The 15,737-nt window shown below is 60.7% G+C and overlaps 3 protein-coding genes across 4 annotated transcripts in view; 1 reads left to right on the top strand and 2 right to left on the bottom strand.

Moving 5' to 3' along the window:
- Window positions 1-4,218, top strand: part of LMOD1 (leiomodin 1) — a 33,437-nt gene extending 29,219 nt beyond the window's left edge. The window contains exons 2-3 of one of the 2 annotated variants that reach the window (XM_036829142.1): window positions 1,445-2,896; window positions 3,488-4,218. In XM_036829142.1, coding sequence (XP_036685037.1) covers window positions 1,445-2,896; window positions 3,488-3,514 — 1,479 coding nt within the window. In that variant the 3' untranslated portion in view covers window positions 3,515-4,218. Of the gene's footprint in view, window positions 1-1,444; window positions 3,056-3,487 lie in introns of those variants that run through there. The other variant, XM_036829134.1, reaches the window with a different exon arrangement.
- LOC118882819 lies at window positions 3,200-4,668 on the bottom strand. The gene is made up of 2 exons (XM_036829154.1): window positions 4,273-4,668; window positions 3,200-3,741 (listed from the first exon to the last, which is right to left on the bottom strand). Exons 1-2 carry the CDS (start codon window positions 4,643-4,645, stop codon window positions 3,224-3,226), a joined length of 891 nt encoding a protein of 296 aa, XP_036685049.1. The 5' UTR covers window positions 4,646-4,668; the 3' UTR covers window positions 3,200-3,223.
- Window positions 4,669-7,965: 3,297 nt separating this feature from the next.
- SHISA4 (shisa family member 4) lies at window positions 7,966-10,946 on the bottom strand. Its single transcript, XM_036837426.1, has 5 exons — window positions 10,824-10,946; window positions 10,387-10,558; window positions 9,515-9,648; window positions 8,634-8,801; window positions 7,966-8,458 (listed from the first exon to the last, which is right to left on the bottom strand). Exons 1-5 carry the CDS (start codon window positions 10,894-10,896, stop codon window positions 8,412-8,414), a joined length of 594 nt encoding a protein of 197 aa, XP_036693321.1. The 5' UTR covers window positions 10,897-10,946; the 3' UTR covers window positions 7,966-8,411.
- Between the last annotated feature and the right edge of the window lie 4,791 nt (window positions 10,947-15,737).

Genomic DNA, 15,737 nt, shown 5'->3' with positions numbered 1-15,737 from the left:
CTGTCCCCACAGCCACCTGGCTCCTGAGAGACAGAACACCTCCCAGCAGTCGGGCCATAGCCTCCTCCTGTTAAGAACCTTCAGAAGGACATCGGGGCGTCCCTGGGGGCCCAGCTGCCCTGGGGTCTATCACAGCTGGACAGGGTTAAATCTAATATCTCGTCTTAGGCGATTCAGCTGCTCCCGCGGCTCTCAGAATAAGGTGCAGACGTCACGCCCCGGCCTCTAGCTCAACACAGCATCCTTGCCACGGTCCCCCGCCACCTCAGCATGGGTCCAGCTCTCCCGAGGCCAGCTGACCTGGCGGGTCCCGGGCTCCTCACAGAGAGGGCTGGGCCTTAGCACAGTGCTTGCTAAAAAATAAGGGAAATGATGTGGGCTTTTCAAAAAGCCACATATATTTGATGTAAAGGTATGTCCTTTATTCTGTTACGTCTACCTTCCTTCTTTATTGTTGGCTTCTTCTTATTTCGATGAGATGAGGATGGTAGACAGAATTTACAAATACTCCTAACTGATAAAATAAAACATAAGCAGTCCTTTGTTGGTCCCTCCAACCTTTTTTTCCTTTGAAAAGGTCTCGGCTGTAAAAACCCCGGGATCTGAGAATCACTGACCTACTCCTGGGAGCCTGGGCAAGGCCCTGAGGCTCCCGCCCAGAGCACAGGAAGCAAGGGGAGCCCAGGAGATCAAGACAACTAATGTTTTTTTGTTTTTTTTTAATTTTTTATTTATTTTTATTTATTTATTTATGGCTGTGCTGGGTCTTCGTTTCTGTGCGAGGCCTTTCTCTAGTTGCGGCAAGCGGGGGCCACTCTTCATCGTGGTGCGCGGGCCTCTCACTATCGCGGCCTCTCTTGTTGCGGAGCACAGGCTCCAGACGCGCAGGCTCAGTAGTTGTGGCTCACGGGCCCAGTTGCTCTGCGGCATGTGGAATCCTCCCAGACCAGGGCTCGAACCCACGTCCCCTGCATTGGCAGGCAGATTCTCAACCACTGTGCCACCAGAGAAGCCCCAAGACAACTAATGTTTTAATGAATACTGTAAAAAATCAAATTTAACACAAAGAAAGCAATATGGACAAAAATCTAAAATTTTAAACAAAGACACGACCAGTTCTAGGGATGTTCCAGCAAGGCTCAGCAGGGTCCACCTTCCCAGTCACCCACGACAGAGGAGAGCATTTCAGGGTCTGAGATCCTCTGGGGAGGAAGGGCCACAGCCGCCCAGGAATTCCCTTTGGGGCCTAACGACCCTGACGTTCTGTGAGTCCGATGTCAGCTCGGTCTCTGCACGTGACCCCAAGCCCCCGCATGGCGTCCTCAACGGAGACTGTCTGGAGGCTCCAGGCGGTTACATAAGTGACCCCCACGCTGTCCCCAGGCTCATTCCTCTGCCTCCGTAGCCAGCTCTTCATGTTTATTTTTCTTTCCTGAATTCTTAGGAGGGCAAGCAAGTGGAGACCAAGACAGATGCCAAGAAGGGAGAGGAAAGGGGCAGAGATGCCAGCAAAAAGCCCCTGGGCCCCAGACGGGACTCAGACCTGGGGAAGGAGCCAAAGAGGGGCGGCTTGAAGAAAAGCTTCTCAAGAGACAAGGACGAAGCTGAAGGCAAAGGCGCAGAGAGGCCCAAGGAGGAGAAGCTCGTCAGAGGCCTCGAGAAGGGCCGGGTCAGGGCCGCGGTGGACAAGAAGGAGGCCGGGAAGGAGGGGCGGGCGCAGGACGGGACGGCAGCCCCCAGGAAGGGCGAGGAGAGGCAGGGGAGTGTGAGCGGAGACAAGGGGAAGAAGGGAGAGCAGAAGAAGGAAGCAAGCCAGACAGAGGAGGCCGAGAAGGTGCAGGGGCAGAGGAAGGACACGGACGCCCGGACGGAGGGCCAGAAGGCGGAGAGAGGCAGCAGGGACAGGGGTGCCAGGCCGGAGGACGAGAAGGCCAGAAAGGAGGAGCCCCGCCGTGCAAAGGCCCCCCGCGAAGAGAGCAAGAGCCCGGCGGCGCCGGAGAGATCAGCCCCTGGAGCCCCCGCCGAGCCCGCCGACGGGCCGGCCCAGGCTGAGGAGGAGGCGGCCCCCAGCGTCTTTGACGAGCCCCTGGAGAGGGTGAAGAGCAACGACCCGGAGGTGACCGAGCTCAACGTGAACAACTCGGACTGCATCACCCCCGAGATCCTGGTGCGCTTCGCCGAGGCGCTGGAGTTCAACACGGCCGTCAAGGTCTTCGCCTTGGCCAACACGCGGGCGGACGACCACGTGGCGTTCGCCATCGCCATCATGCTCAAGGCCAACAAGACCATCACCAGCCTGAACCTGGACTCCAATCACATCACCGGCAAGGGCATCCTGGCCATCTTCCGGGCCCTCCTGCAGAACACCTCGCTGACCGAGCTCCGCTTCCACAACCAGCGCCACATCTGCGGCGGCAAGACCGAGATGGAGATGGCCAAGCTGCTCAAGGAGAACACCACGCTGCTCAAGCTGGGCTACCACTTCGAGCTGGCCGGGCCCCGCATGACCGTCACCAACCTGCTCAGCCGCAACATGGACCGCCAGCGGCAGAAGCGGCTGCAGGAGCAGCGCCAGGCGCGCGAGGCCAGCGGGGGGGCGGCGCTGCTGGAGGTGCCCCGCGCCGGGGCCCCCGCCCGCGGCTCCCCCAGGCCCTCCCCGCAGCCGTCCCCCAGGGCCGCTCCCAAGAACTCCCCGGGGAAAGGGGGCGCCCCGGCCGCGCCCCCCCCACCGCCGCCGCCCCTGGCCCCCCCGCTCCTCGTGGAGAACCTGAAGAACTCGCTCTCGCCGGCCACCCAGCGCAAGATGGGCGACAAGGTCCTCCCCGCCCAGGAGAAGAACTCCCGGGACCAGCTGCTGGCCGCCATCCGCTCCAGCAACCTCAAGCAGCTCAAGAAGGTGAGCGGGTGCGCTCAGCCGCAGGGTGCGCGGGGCTGGGAGGGGGCTGGCTCATCTCACCGCCCTCCGCCCCCGCCTGGCCGCCCCGCCTCCCCCGCGAGGGAGCCTGCCCTTCCTCTCGGGGGCTCCCTTTAGCCCCTCACCCTGCAGTGGAACCCCTTTCTCCCAGAAATGGAGAAGCAGCTTCAGACCCTTCCTCCCTCCCCCCATTCCCCAAACCCAGACGGTCTTTGTTTTCCTAATTCCCTCTCAGGACCAGCCAAGTCCTACAGGTCAGTTTATCCCAAAGGTCTTTGGGAAGCAGTCCGTCCCTGGAGACCCTGCTTCTCAAGGCTCGGCCTCCCTGGGGGGTGGAGTCTCGGTCCTCTGCCCGGCAGACCCCACCCCTACACGGTCACTCCTGAGATACCGCACAACCTCGACTGTAACTCCAGGGTCATTCGGTGGCATCGGGTTTTCACAGAAAAGGGAAAGGGCTCCCTCTGTCCACACTTCCTCTCTTCGTGAGCCCAGCAGGAAAGGAAGCGAGAGGGGTTCCAGAAGCCCCCGCTGGGTTCCCTCCTCTAAACCGTCTCTGCTCTGCCCGGACAGGTGGAGGTGCCCAAGCTGCTCCAGTAGGACCGGGCTGCAGGCGCCACCCGCCACGCCACGCCTGCCCAGGCCCCGCTTCCCAGGGCCGCACAGACCCCGCCCGCCACGCCGGCTGACCTGCTCCGGACGTCCCTGCCCTGCCGTGGGAGAGCTGGAGGCCTGGGCCAGCTCCGGGAAGGATGCCTTCTCTCCTTGCTTTCCTTTTCTTGTCTCTGAGGCTCTCCACAAATGTCTCATACCTGGAGCTGAGGTTTCTGGACAAGAAGAGTCCTTTCAGCACGTGACCGAGAAGACGGCACGCCTGGGGCCCACGCGGCTGGCAAGCTGCCAAAGTCCTAGGATCCAGAAACGATGTCTCCCAGGGACCACGTGACCCGCCCGGCCCCACTGCCCCGCTAGGGCCAGGATTCAGGCCTCTGAGGAGCCCTTGGGGCAAGGCCGCTGCGCTGCTGGCTCTCTGTGTGGGGCAAGCCTGGAAGACTGGAGGGCCAAGGGCCCAGGGAAGAGGGAGGAGGGGCTGAGGACACCCCCAAGCCCCTCCCAGCTAATCAGAGGACATGGCAGGGGCGGCGAGCCTGGGGGGAGTGGGCTCCAGACATGAGGAGAGGACAGACAGCAGCTGGACCTGAAGGTTTGATGCCAAAGCAGACATTTCCTCACACCCACCTGCTGCTGTATAAATAGCTGTGTATCTGTTTTTCCATAAGATTTTGATAATATATACGAGCCTTTAGCTGTGCATGGCTGTGCTCACCTCTGTGCTGTCCCGAGGCTCCGATACTCACCTGGGCTCCCTGGAGGGCTCCGGAAACGCAGGTTCCCTGCCACGCCTCCCCAGGTTGCCACACACAAGCTCCCATCCGCAGGAAGCAGAGTGTGAGGGAAGGACTCGGACAGAGGGGAGGGCTCCCGCTGACCTGGCTGTCCAGGCCCTGGGGTCACTGGGCAGAGCCGCCCACCGTCGGGGTGGCAGGCAGAGTGGAGCGCAGGGCGCCGGGATGACTCTATCAGGCGTGTTCTGGATGCTCCTCCGCGACTCTTCCTAACCGCGGGCTCCAGCCATCTCCTCCCAGCAGCCCCAGGCCGCTGGGGAGCAGTGCCCACACGGCTGTGCCCCCCTCTGCCCCACGCCCTCCATCCCCGATACAGCAAAGGCATCTCTCTGGTTTGATCGGCTAAAGGAGCTGCACCCCTGTCGCTGTGGAACTGCCACCTGGGTATGGGTCAGATGTAGGCTTTCCTGCAGCTTCCCGTCTGCAGGGCGGAGGTGGGGCGTCCCTGCGCCGAAGCGGGACCCCTGAGCTAGGTCTGGCCAGAAACAGAGCGCAGGCTGGTCCCGGAAGCAGAGAGCTCAGATCCCAGGGCGCACCCTGCCCCCTCCCCCCACCCACGCGCCTGTCCCCCAGAAACCCAACCAAGGCCGGGCCGGAGGGGGACACACTGCCGCCCCCAAGCTAAGCGCAGCAAGTCTGCGGGCCGAGGCTGCAGCTCTGTGAGCCGGACCGACATCACCTCCGCGTCGCAGACAAAGCCTGGCCCAGAGAGTGTGACACGGGCCGCGACCACTCAGCTCATCAGGAGCCCGAGCTCCGCCCCGGAGCTGCTGCTGGTGACGCCCCCTCCCGGCACCAACGAGCGCAGGTGAAGGGGCTCAGGAGGCCTAAGCGACCCCGCCCGCCAGGGTCCAGATCCTAGAGCTCCAGCTGGACCTGTCGCTTTAGGGCGTGACACACTTAACTCAAGATTAGCCGACAAAAAAACCACCTTCTGCTGTTCCTGGGCCTCCAGGGGCACCGCCCTCCCCCTCCCCCTCCCCCTCCCCCCTCTGCCCTCTCCGCTCCGCGGTGGCCTCCGCAGGCCGATGACGTCATCCCCTCCGAGCCTGGGGTGGTGGCGCAGCGCCACCTGGCGGACACCGCGGCCCCGGGCCTTCTGCCGCGCAGCGTTCCGAGCCCGGAGGGTGGACAGCTGGACCTGGCGCGGCCCAACTGCGGGGAGGCCTGGGGGCGGGGGCGGGGCGGCCGGGAGCGTCCTCGGGCGCGGGTGCTCTGGGATCAGCTGAATTGAGGGGAGGGGTTGCAAGGCGGGGCAAACGACCTGACAGCTGATGGATCCGGATTCAAACCCAGGTTTCCTGCCGACCTGGGCCAGGAGGCTCCCCCAGGGCCCTCCGGCCGCCGCACTCTCTCCCCCACCCCGTCCAGGGGTCCATCTGAGACGCTGGCCCCAGGCCCCGCCCGCAGGAAAAGTGCCCCCTCCCCTGTCCCCTCCCCGTCCCCTCGCCGGGCCTGGGGGCGGTGTGTACACGCTGGGGCCCAGGCCCTGGAGGCACTGGGCCTGCAGGGCCATTCGGCCCACTTCCTGTCGTAGGAGGCCCAGGCCAGGCGTCGGGACCAAGGCCACTCAGGTGGCTTCTGTAAGAAGCGTAAGGTCCAAACGCGGGTCACCCACCAAGTTCACCCAGCCTGGATAGATGCGTGCCAGCTGCCTGCTGGGGAGGGCGGGGGAGGGGGACAGGCTGCTGGCCTGGGGAGGGTGCCCCTCGGCCGCCTTGCCCGTGCTCTACCCGCACTACCTGGCCACGCACCTTCTCCCCACCCCGCGGCCCCCTTCTGCAGGCCTCACCGCCTCCTCTATCCCACCCGCCCTCCAGCTTTCCCCTTGCCCCACCAGCGCTCCCCTTTCTTGCTGACCTCTGGCTCCTGGCCTGACTGTATTCCAAGTACCTGGGCCCTAGCCCTCTCCCTGGCTTCCTGCGCTGGGCTCAGCACGCCCACCACCACAGCATTCCCCGCTGCGCCCGCGGCGCAGGCCGGCGGGCTTCGTGTAAGACGCCACCCTTCCCCATCTCGGCTTCCCAGACCTCCCCTCAGGGTCCCCGCCGGTCCCTCCCAGCCCGGCAGGACCCCACTGTCGCCCGATCCCTGAGGATCACGGCTCCTCCCACCCCACCCCACGTTGTAGGGTGTCTGCCGGTTTTCCGGGGTGCTGGTGCAGGAGCAGCTGTGCCCCGTCCCCTGGTGAGGAGCTGGGCCACAGAGGACGTGGCACTTTTGGAGACAGGGTGCTGTCTTGTTTTAAAAACTAGAGAACGTGAGGGGGCCCTCCTCTCTGCCTCCCACATGTGGAAGCTGCACTCTGTCACGGTCTCCCCTTTTCTGAGAATTCTCTTATTTTCAGTGCTCTGCAGAGCTAATTGACTGGAAGTGTTGGGGGCAGTGACGCGGGAGGCAGCTCTGACTGGGATAAACTTGACTCCCCTCCCAGACTACAGAGCAATTTTTAATTGGCCCCAGGCTGTTGACATAAGGATAATTAGTTCTGACTGGCACGGCCTTGCATTCATTTACACGTCATTTCTTAGGGAAACTCAGAAATCTTATCCTGCAAACCTCCTCCACCTCCCAGCTTCAGGAGAGAGAGAGGGGGACGGTCCAAACCTTGGAGTGACCGCCTCTCCCAGCCTCTCCCAGCGTGTGACGGCAGAACCTGCGGCCGGAAGCCAGGACACTCGCGGCCCCTCCCACCTCCCTGCCCCATCCTCAAGGAAAAGGTGGACTTGGAGCTGTGGTCCCAGCTCTGGCCCCAGCAGCCCTAGCTTCCCCTCCATCTGGGTCAGGTCCAGGGACAGAGGTCTGACCCGTCCCCAAAGCAGCTGGCCCAGGAGCTCCCCGCCTGGGCTGTGTGACAAGAGCCTCCAGTGGGCCCCGGGCATGGTTAGCACTATGGCCATCCAGACGAGGCTGCTGGGGCCCAGAGGCCTGAGGAAACCAAAGGGCAAGCAGGTTGCAGTGGGGCTGGAGGACCGCGGAGGGAGGGGAGGGGGGTCGAGCCGAGGGGCTTGGGAAGGGGGAGATGGCGGATTGGGTGGCTTTCCAAGCTGAGTTGGCACTTTTCCCTCTTGAATTAAAAACTGGCCCACGTCCTCCGGAGGCGAGGTCAGGGGGGCGGGGGAGGAGACCTGCCTGGCCCAGTAGAGACACAGAATTGGGCCTGGGGGCCTCGTGCCTTGGGCTCCCCTGGTGCTCCAAGGCAGCTGACAGCACCTGCCCAGGCTGGCTCCTCTGATGGGGAAGGGCGGACCTGACCAAGCTTCCTGTATGCGGTTCACCCTCAGGACAGCCCTGAGGCAGCATCCGCATTCTACAGATGAGGAAGCTGAGACCTGGCAACCTTGGGAGACACAGACACACCCAGGTCCGAGTGTGAGGCCCAGTGTACCGAATGGGGGCAGGGGCCCTTGGGCGGCTGGCGGTGCCTCACTCGCCGGCCCCTCGTGGGGCATCTAACCAACGAGCACCCTCTTCCCTGCAGTGGCAGGATCCGCCTCCAGGCTCTGGGAACCAGCCCGAGGAGCCCTCAGCCTGGGGGCTTCTGCCTGTGCTCCAGCCCTGGCACCCGCCCTCCCCTGCTTCAGGGCTGTGGGGCTGCGGGCAGAGCCAGGAAGTTGTGCGTGGCCCAATGACACAACCCACATGACATGTCATTACAGCTTTAATCCAGCAGCCGGAGCACGGCCCACGGGGGCGCCAGGAGGAGGGCTTCTGCCCACGGCCGGCGGAGCCCCCTCAGCGCCGGCCCCCTCAGCCCACGGCGGGCAAACAGGAGCGGCCCAACCTTCCCGGCTGGGGTCCTGGGAGGAGAAGGACTAAAAGAAAGCAGGGGCTGTGACCCAGGCTTTCCCGTCCTTCCCCCGCCCCGGATAAAAATAGTCCAGGCATCCCAGGCCCTCCCCACCCACCCCTCATTCACGGCCAAGTTCCAGCTCAGCTCCTGTTGCTCTCCCTGGGGCTCTGTTCCCAGAAGGTCTCAGGGCGCAGCTTGGTCTGGGGCCTGGCGAGTAGAGGACCCTGCCCACCCCCAGGGCCGGATGGAGGTTCAGGCGGGGGCATCCCTGAGGGACGGCCGAGACACAGCTGGTTTCTCAGGCTCCCGGGTAGGAGGGCTGGGGTGGCATATATGGGGGAGGAGCTGCAAGCCAAGGAGACAGGATGAGGGTCACAGTGGCACGGGAGGGCGCAAAGGAACCCCTGACCGCAGGACCACGCAGGACCCCCGGGGCCAAGGCAGCCTGGAGGTCTGGGAGAAGGACTCCGGTTGTGAGGGGGTGGGGGGGCGGGTAGGTGGGAGCAAAGGGCTCACTTACCTGCAGGGTTGTAGACAGGGGGCCCCGCCGGGTAGAGTGGATACTGGGGTGCAGGACCACTAGGTGGGTACATGAAGCCAGGCTGTGGGGCTGCAGGGCCAGCTTTGGGGTCCTGGGGATACGGGTACACCGGCTGCATTGGGATGCCTGTCATTGGGATCTCCTGGCCTAGTGGGGGGACAAGGACCAGCATTCAGGGCCCTGCCTCCATGGGAAGCCACCTCCTCCGGCCCGGGAGGCCCTGCCGCCTCTGCTCCCAGACCCTGCTCGGCCGAGTCCAGCAGGGAGCCCGCAGGTGGTCCCTGCTGGTCAGTCTGGGTTCAGGAGTCTGCTCCCTCAGGGGGCTTCAGAGACCTCCTGGGCCAGAGAGCATGGCCTGGGGAACGTCTTACCTGGGCAAGGAGATGGCCGCTGTGGGGCTGGAATCTTGCAACCTAGCAGAGCTGCCCCCAGCGGGGGTCCTCCCACACTGATGCCCTGCCCGGGAGTCACTGTTCCCACGCCCACCAGTCTGGGCCTATGTGCAGTCACACGCCAACTCAGGCACGCGTCCTTCGAGCACGGAGCGCACCCGATGACGGAGCGCACCCGATGACGCTCACGCTCCAGGCCCCACCCCAGTGCTTCCTAAGAGCCAAGAGCACGCACAAACCCAGGGCAGGCACACTGATGCCGGCAAACGGTGCCAGGCGCACTCGTGTATACCAGTCCAGCGTTCACACGTGCCCCTGCACGCTCCTGTTTCTGGGGTTACATGCTGGCAAGTGTGTGTCTGGAAGCACACGCTGCTGCAGAACCCCACCCCCTTGACCTCTGGTGCCCACCGTGGGCCACAGCCTGGCCCAGCTCAGGCTCCCCTGCCCCGTCCCACACGGACGCACCTTCAAATGGGCTCTGCAGCTGCTGGCGCCGGCGGTACAGGTAGCAGCAGGAACAGAGGAAGCAGCAGATGGTGGTGGCGACCACGGCCACGAAGAGGATCACGGCAGAGGCGATGCCCGCTATGGTCTTGGGACTTAGACAAAGAACAGGTCCCCTCACCTTCCAACCTCAAGGGGGGAATCCTCACCACGCTGACAGTAACACTGGGCTCGGACCCCTGGCCAGCAGGGGGCCACCACAAACCGAGATGTGAGTCTCCTGGTGGGGCTGTGCCCGACCGGTGTGGGTAGATCTTAGGGGGCCACACTTCCCGGAAGGCCAGGCGGCCTGCTGGTCAGAGAGCGGCCGGCGGGGCTGTGGAGTGTGCGCCCCCGTCCATGACTTAACTGGTTAGATTCCAGCACGGGAGCCCTGAAAGCCCCCTGGGAAATGATCCAGAGCTGTTTTCTCAGATCCCACTTCAATCACAGCCTCCCTATACCTGTTCTATATGTCAGCGTCCCCTCCAATAAGAAGTTTGAAAACCACTCATTGTGTCCCCCCCTTTTCATGGAGAGGAAACAGTGACCCAGTCCTGGGTCCTCCCCAAGATCACGCAGCTGGTGAGCAGCGGACCTGGGAATCAGACCCCCGTCTCCCACCTTCCGGCCAGAGCTCCACTGCGCCCAGAGCTCCACTGCGCCCGTTTGCGCAGGCACGGAGCGAGGGGAGGACTCAGCCCAGCCAGCGGTGACCACATGACGGTAACTAGGCGGCCCCTCCTGGAACTCCCCAGCCCCGGCGCTACAGCCCCGCTTCGTGCCCAAGCCGGAGCCCTGGGTGTGGGCTAAGAATGTGGAGGCGGACGAGGAGGGGAGGGGCCGGAGCCCACCTGAAGGCCAGGCAGTGCTTCTGCTGCCTCTCGGTGATGAGCAAGGTCAGGTCCCGGCAGCAGTACCGCTGGTAGCAGGTCCCGCAGCAGAAGGTGAAGAACTCGCAGTTGAAGCCCGGATGCCAGGAGCCATTCCGGTCCAGGTACCACAGGCAGTCCTCGCCGGCCAGCGCTGTGGGCACGGACGGGGGTACCCAGTGGCCGCCCAGCCCCACTCCCACTCCCCGGAGCTCCACCCTGGTCCCTGCGCCCAGAGGCCTCTGCCCGGAGCGGCCCCTGGGGTCGGCCCCACGCCCAGCACCCGCCGCCCTCCCCTCCCGCGGACCCCGCAACGCCGGGTCGTAGCCTCCCCCAGGGTCTCCGGGGCGCGGGCTCTCCCAGGGTCTCCGGGACCGCGCGCCGAGACCTCCCCCGCGCCCCCGGCCCCCGGCCCTTACCCAGGGGCGCCCCCAGCACCAGGAGCGCGATCGCGGCGAGCGGCGCGGCCCCGCGGAGCCCGGCGGGCGGCATGGCGGGGCGCGGGGAGCGGCGCGGGGCGCGCAGGACGACGCCGGCCGCCCAGCTCCGCGGGGCCAGCGCGCCCGCCGGCTCCTCTCCGCCTACTCTGGGCGGGGCTCGGCCGGTCGGCGCTGACCCTGCCCCCGCGCCCCGCCCGTCCGGGCTCCGCCCAGGACACGCCCCGGACACGCCCCGAGCGAGCTCCTCCTTTCAAGTCCCCCCGGGACCAGTGACTGCTGGGCGCTGCGGCCGGCCGGGCCCGCCTCCTGCCTCGGCCCAATCGGCGTCCCGGCACCCAGAAGCCCTGATCCTGGTGCCACCTCCGAGTGCTCAGGCGCAGCGGCCAACCCTGACCTTCCCTGTGCGGGACCTCCTCTGCCCCAGTGTCCAGCCCGGGACATCCTGCGGCGGCGGGAGGAGAGCGAGGAGGCGGGGGTCACCCCGCCCCCACCCCAGAACACAGGCGCCCATTGAGAGGCAGCTCAGAGCAGCTTTGTCCCCGCCGGGCCCACAGGCCTGGACCCTGCCAGCTGTGCTGGCTCCCTGAGTGGCCCCTTCCCCCTCCGAGTGGACAGCCCTGGCATGCGCCAGCCTATGGCCTCACCAGTCCGCATGGCAGGCAGCTGGGGCCACCTGGGGACCATCCAGTCCGACACCCTTGACAGTGAAAACCCCTTTCTTCACAAAGCAGCCCCGCAGGCGGAGATACTGCAGTAGCCAGAGAGCATAGGGAGGCCCTCCCCGCCACCCCCATAGGGGGTCATCAGTCTCCTTACAAATTTGTACTGAGTGTTGGTAGCTGTGCCCCTGCTCCAGGGCCTCCCTGACCAGGAACGTGCAGGGGACCAAGCTGTGGAGAAAATCCAAAGCTTTTCTCAGCCCCTCTGCGTGCGTCCTTCAGGGCACTCAGACAGGCCCCTCATTTGGGGCTCCCCGGAATCCCACAAGCGAAACCAAGCTCACTGGTTGTATCAGTCCGTTTTACAGACAGAGATTTCTAGGACTCAAGGGTGTTAAAGGGTTTGTTCAAGGTAATAGAGCCAGTAAGTGGCAGAGGCATTCTAAATCCAGCTGGCTTTGCCTACTGAGTGGGAGAGGGTATTTGCAAATGATATATCTGATAAGGGTCAAAATCCAAAATATACAAAGAGCTCATACAACTCAACATAAAAAAAAATAGATTAAAAAAATGGGCAGAGGACCTGAATAGACATTTTTCCAAAGAAGACATACAGATGGCCAATAGGTACATGAAAAGATGCTCAACATCATTAATCATCAGAGAAATACAATTCAAAACCACAGTGAGATATCACCTCATACCTGTCAGAATGACTGTCATCAAAAATACAACAAATAACAAATCTGTTGGTGAGGATGTGGAGAAAAGGGAACACTTGTACACTGTTGGTGGGAATGAAGATTGGTGCGGCCACTGTGGAAAACAGTATGGAGATTCCAAAAAATAAAAAATAGAACTACCATACGATTCAGCAATTCTATTCCTGGGTATTTACCTGAAGAAAATGAAAACACTAATTTGAAAAGATTTATGCACCCCTATGTTCACAGCAGCACTATTCACAACAGCCAAGATATGGAAGCAACCTAAGTGTCCATCAACAGATGAATGGATAAAGAAGATGTGGTGTATACCTACAACGGAATACTACTCAGCCATAAAAAAAGAATGAAATTTTGCCATTTACAACAACATAGCTGGACCTGGAGAGTATTATCCTAAGTTAAATAAGTCAGACAGAGAAAGACAAATACTGTATGATATCCCATATGGGGAATCTAAAAAAACAAAACAAATGAACAAACATAAAACAGAAACAGAGTTATAGATACAGAGAACAAACAGGTGGTTGCCAGAGGGGAGGGGGCTTGGGGAGAGGAAAGAAATAGGTGAGGGAGATTAGGAGGCACAAACTTCCAGTTTTAAAATAAATGAGTCACAGGGATGAGGAATATGGTGTGAGAAATATAGTCAATAGCTGTGTAATATCTTTGTATGGTAACAGATGTAACTAGAATTATCATGGTGATCATTTTGGAACGTATAGAAATATTGAATCAGGACTTCCCTGGTGGCGCAGTGGTTAAGAATCTGCCTGCCAATGCAGAGGACACGGGTTCGAGCCCTGGTCCGGGAAGATCCCACATGCCGCGGAGCAACTAAGCCCATGAGCCACAACTACTGAAGCCCGCGTGCCTAGAGCCCATGCTCTGCAACGAGAGGCCACCTCAATGAGAAGTCCGCACATGGCAACGAAGAGTAGCCCCCGCTCGCCACAACTAGAGAAGGCCCGCGCGCAGCAGCGAAGACCCAACGCAGCCAAAAATAATTAACTTAGAAAATAATAATAATAAAATAATGCTTAAAAAAAAAGAAATATTGAATCACTATGTTGTGAACAGGAACTAACATAGTGTTGTAGGTCAATTACAGACAAACAAACTCATAGAAAAAAGAGATCAGATTTGTGGTCACCAGAGGAGGGGGGATTTGGATGAAGGCAGTCAAAGGGTACAAACTCCCAGTTGTAAGATAATAAGCACTAGGGCTCTAATGTACAGCATGATCAATATAACGAACACGGCTGTAAGTTATATAAGAAAGTTGTCGAAAGGCTAAAGTCTGAGTTCTCATCACAAGGGTCCATCAATCCAGCAATCCAGGTGGCTCCCATGCCCAACAACAGACAGCGAGTCTCTCCAGTGTCCCGGGCGTGGAAGACCCAACAGAATCTAAACAGGTTAGGGAAGGGCAGCCAAAGAAGGCGCTGCCCCATCCTGGGCCCCTGTGGGCGCTGGCACCCCACCAGGAGAGTGGAAGTGAGGAGAGGGTCGGCTCCTGCCCCAGGAAGCAGCTGGTAGTCTGATGGGGGCGGGGTAGGGGGGAGTGTACATCTGTCCTGACGCAGAAGCAGTCAAAAATGCCACAGAGACGGATGTATGGAGAGAGTTCCCAGGTCCCCACGCCTGACGGCGTGTCCATTCCCAGACCACAGGCTCTGTGAGTGTGGGGACCGTAGGGCCCTGTGCTCCCTGTGACCCCCCAGCCCTCACTGCGGGGGCTCCCCCGTGGCTGCTGAGCGACTCTCAGGTGAAGGGCTGTCCTTCCTGCCCCGGCTGCGCGCCGACGACGTGCTCTCAGAGCCCATCTGTTGGAGCTCCTCTTCATCATCCCTTCTTTCCATGTCTTCAGTTCTTCCTTCCTTAGGAACAAAATCTTAAATCTCTCCTGTTAAAACGAAATAAAGCAAAGCAAAACAAAACCTCATGTTTCCCGAAACTCATCCCTTTCTAGCTATATTCCTGCTTTTCTCCTTTTTTCTCCAAGTAGTTCTCCTCAAAGTTTACACCCCTGGTTCCTGCTCATCAGGACACCCAGCTCTCAGCAACATCAATGATATTTTTTTTCAATTTTTACTTTTTGGCTACGTTGGGTCTTCGTTGCTGCGCGCGGGCTTCTCACTGCGGTGGCTTCTCTTGTTGTGGAGCATGGGCTCTAGGCGCACAGGCTCAGTAGCTGTGGCGCACGGGTTTAGTTGCTCCGCGGCACACAGGATCTTCCCCGACCAGGGCTCAAACCCGTGTCCCCTGCATTGGCAGGCGGATTCTTAACCACTGTGCCACCAGGGAAGTCTGAAATCAGTGATTTCTTTTTTTTTTTTTTAATTAATTAATTAATTTATTTATTTATTTATGGCTGTGTTGGGTCTTCGTTTCTGTGCGAGGGCTTTCTCTAGTTGCGGCAAGTGGGGGCCACTCTTCATCACGGTGCGCGGGCCTCTCACTATCGCGGCCTCCCTTGTTGCAGAGCACAGGCTCCAGACGTGCAGGCTCAGTAATTGTGGCTCATGGGCCTAGTTGCTCCACGGCATGTGGGATCTTCCCAGACCAGGGCTCGAACCTGTGTCCCCTGCATTGGCAGGCAGATTCTCAACCATTGCGCCACCAGGGGAGCCCCGACATCAGTGACTTCTAATTGCAAAATTCTAGGAAAATTTTTCAGTGCAGGTGATGGGAGGTGACTGGACAAGGGCAGAGGGTGAGGAAGGGGCCGCGGGCAGGTCAGAGGCGAGAACAGGCAGCCGTGGGAGGGCTGGCGCTTCTCAGCAGGGGATGCTGGAGCCTGGAGGCGGGGAGCTAAAGCCGGCTCTGTGGCCGTGACCGATCTGGACCTGTGTCCTGATCCAGGCCTCTGGGCTGGGAGGGAGTGAGGAAGAGGCTTGGGTGGGAAAGCTGGGGGCCCTGGAAGGTGGTTGTACAGATAGATATTTAGGCCTGGAGGGGCTTCCCCAGACCTTCTGCAGGCAAGAGCACATGGGAGCCTGGGCCCCTCAACAAGCTGGCCTCCCGGCCCCCAGTGAGCGGGACAGACACTTTCCTGGACCAGAGGAGGCAGAGTGCGTTGAGTGTGATAATAATGGTAATTCTAACAGCTAACTCTGCAAGTGAGTTTGAAACCGTGCACCTCAGATTGGGACTTGAACCCACGTGCCGGGGACTCAAACCCAGCCAAAACCCAACCAACTGAGATCACACACCTGGTTTTAGAACTTAATGAAGCTCAGGTTCTTGATGTCTCGTTGCAGAAAGAATTCAGCGAGAGACGAAGTGATAGGTAAGAAGTGGATTTATTTAGAGAGAAGCGCACTCCACAGGCAGAGTGTGGGCCGTCTCGGAAGGTGAGAAAGGCACCAGGGTATGGGGTTGTCAGTTTTTATAGGGGTGGGTAATTTCATAGGCTAACGAGTGGGAGGAGTATTCCAGCTATTTTGGGAAGGGGCGGGGATTTCCAGGAATTGGGCCACCACCCATTTTTTGATCCTTCTGATCGG

The sequence above is a fragment of the Balaenoptera musculus genome, chromosome 1, assembly GCF_009873245.2.
Source record: "Balaenoptera musculus isolate JJ_BM4_2016_0621 chromosome 1, mBalMus1.pri.v3, whole genome shotgun sequence".
Taxonomy (NCBI): Eukaryota; Metazoa; Chordata; class Mammalia; order Artiodactyla; family Balaenopteridae; genus Balaenoptera; species Balaenoptera musculus.
Note: the sequence above shows the minus strand (reverse complement) of the source record. Positions and strands in the feature narration are given on the sequence as shown.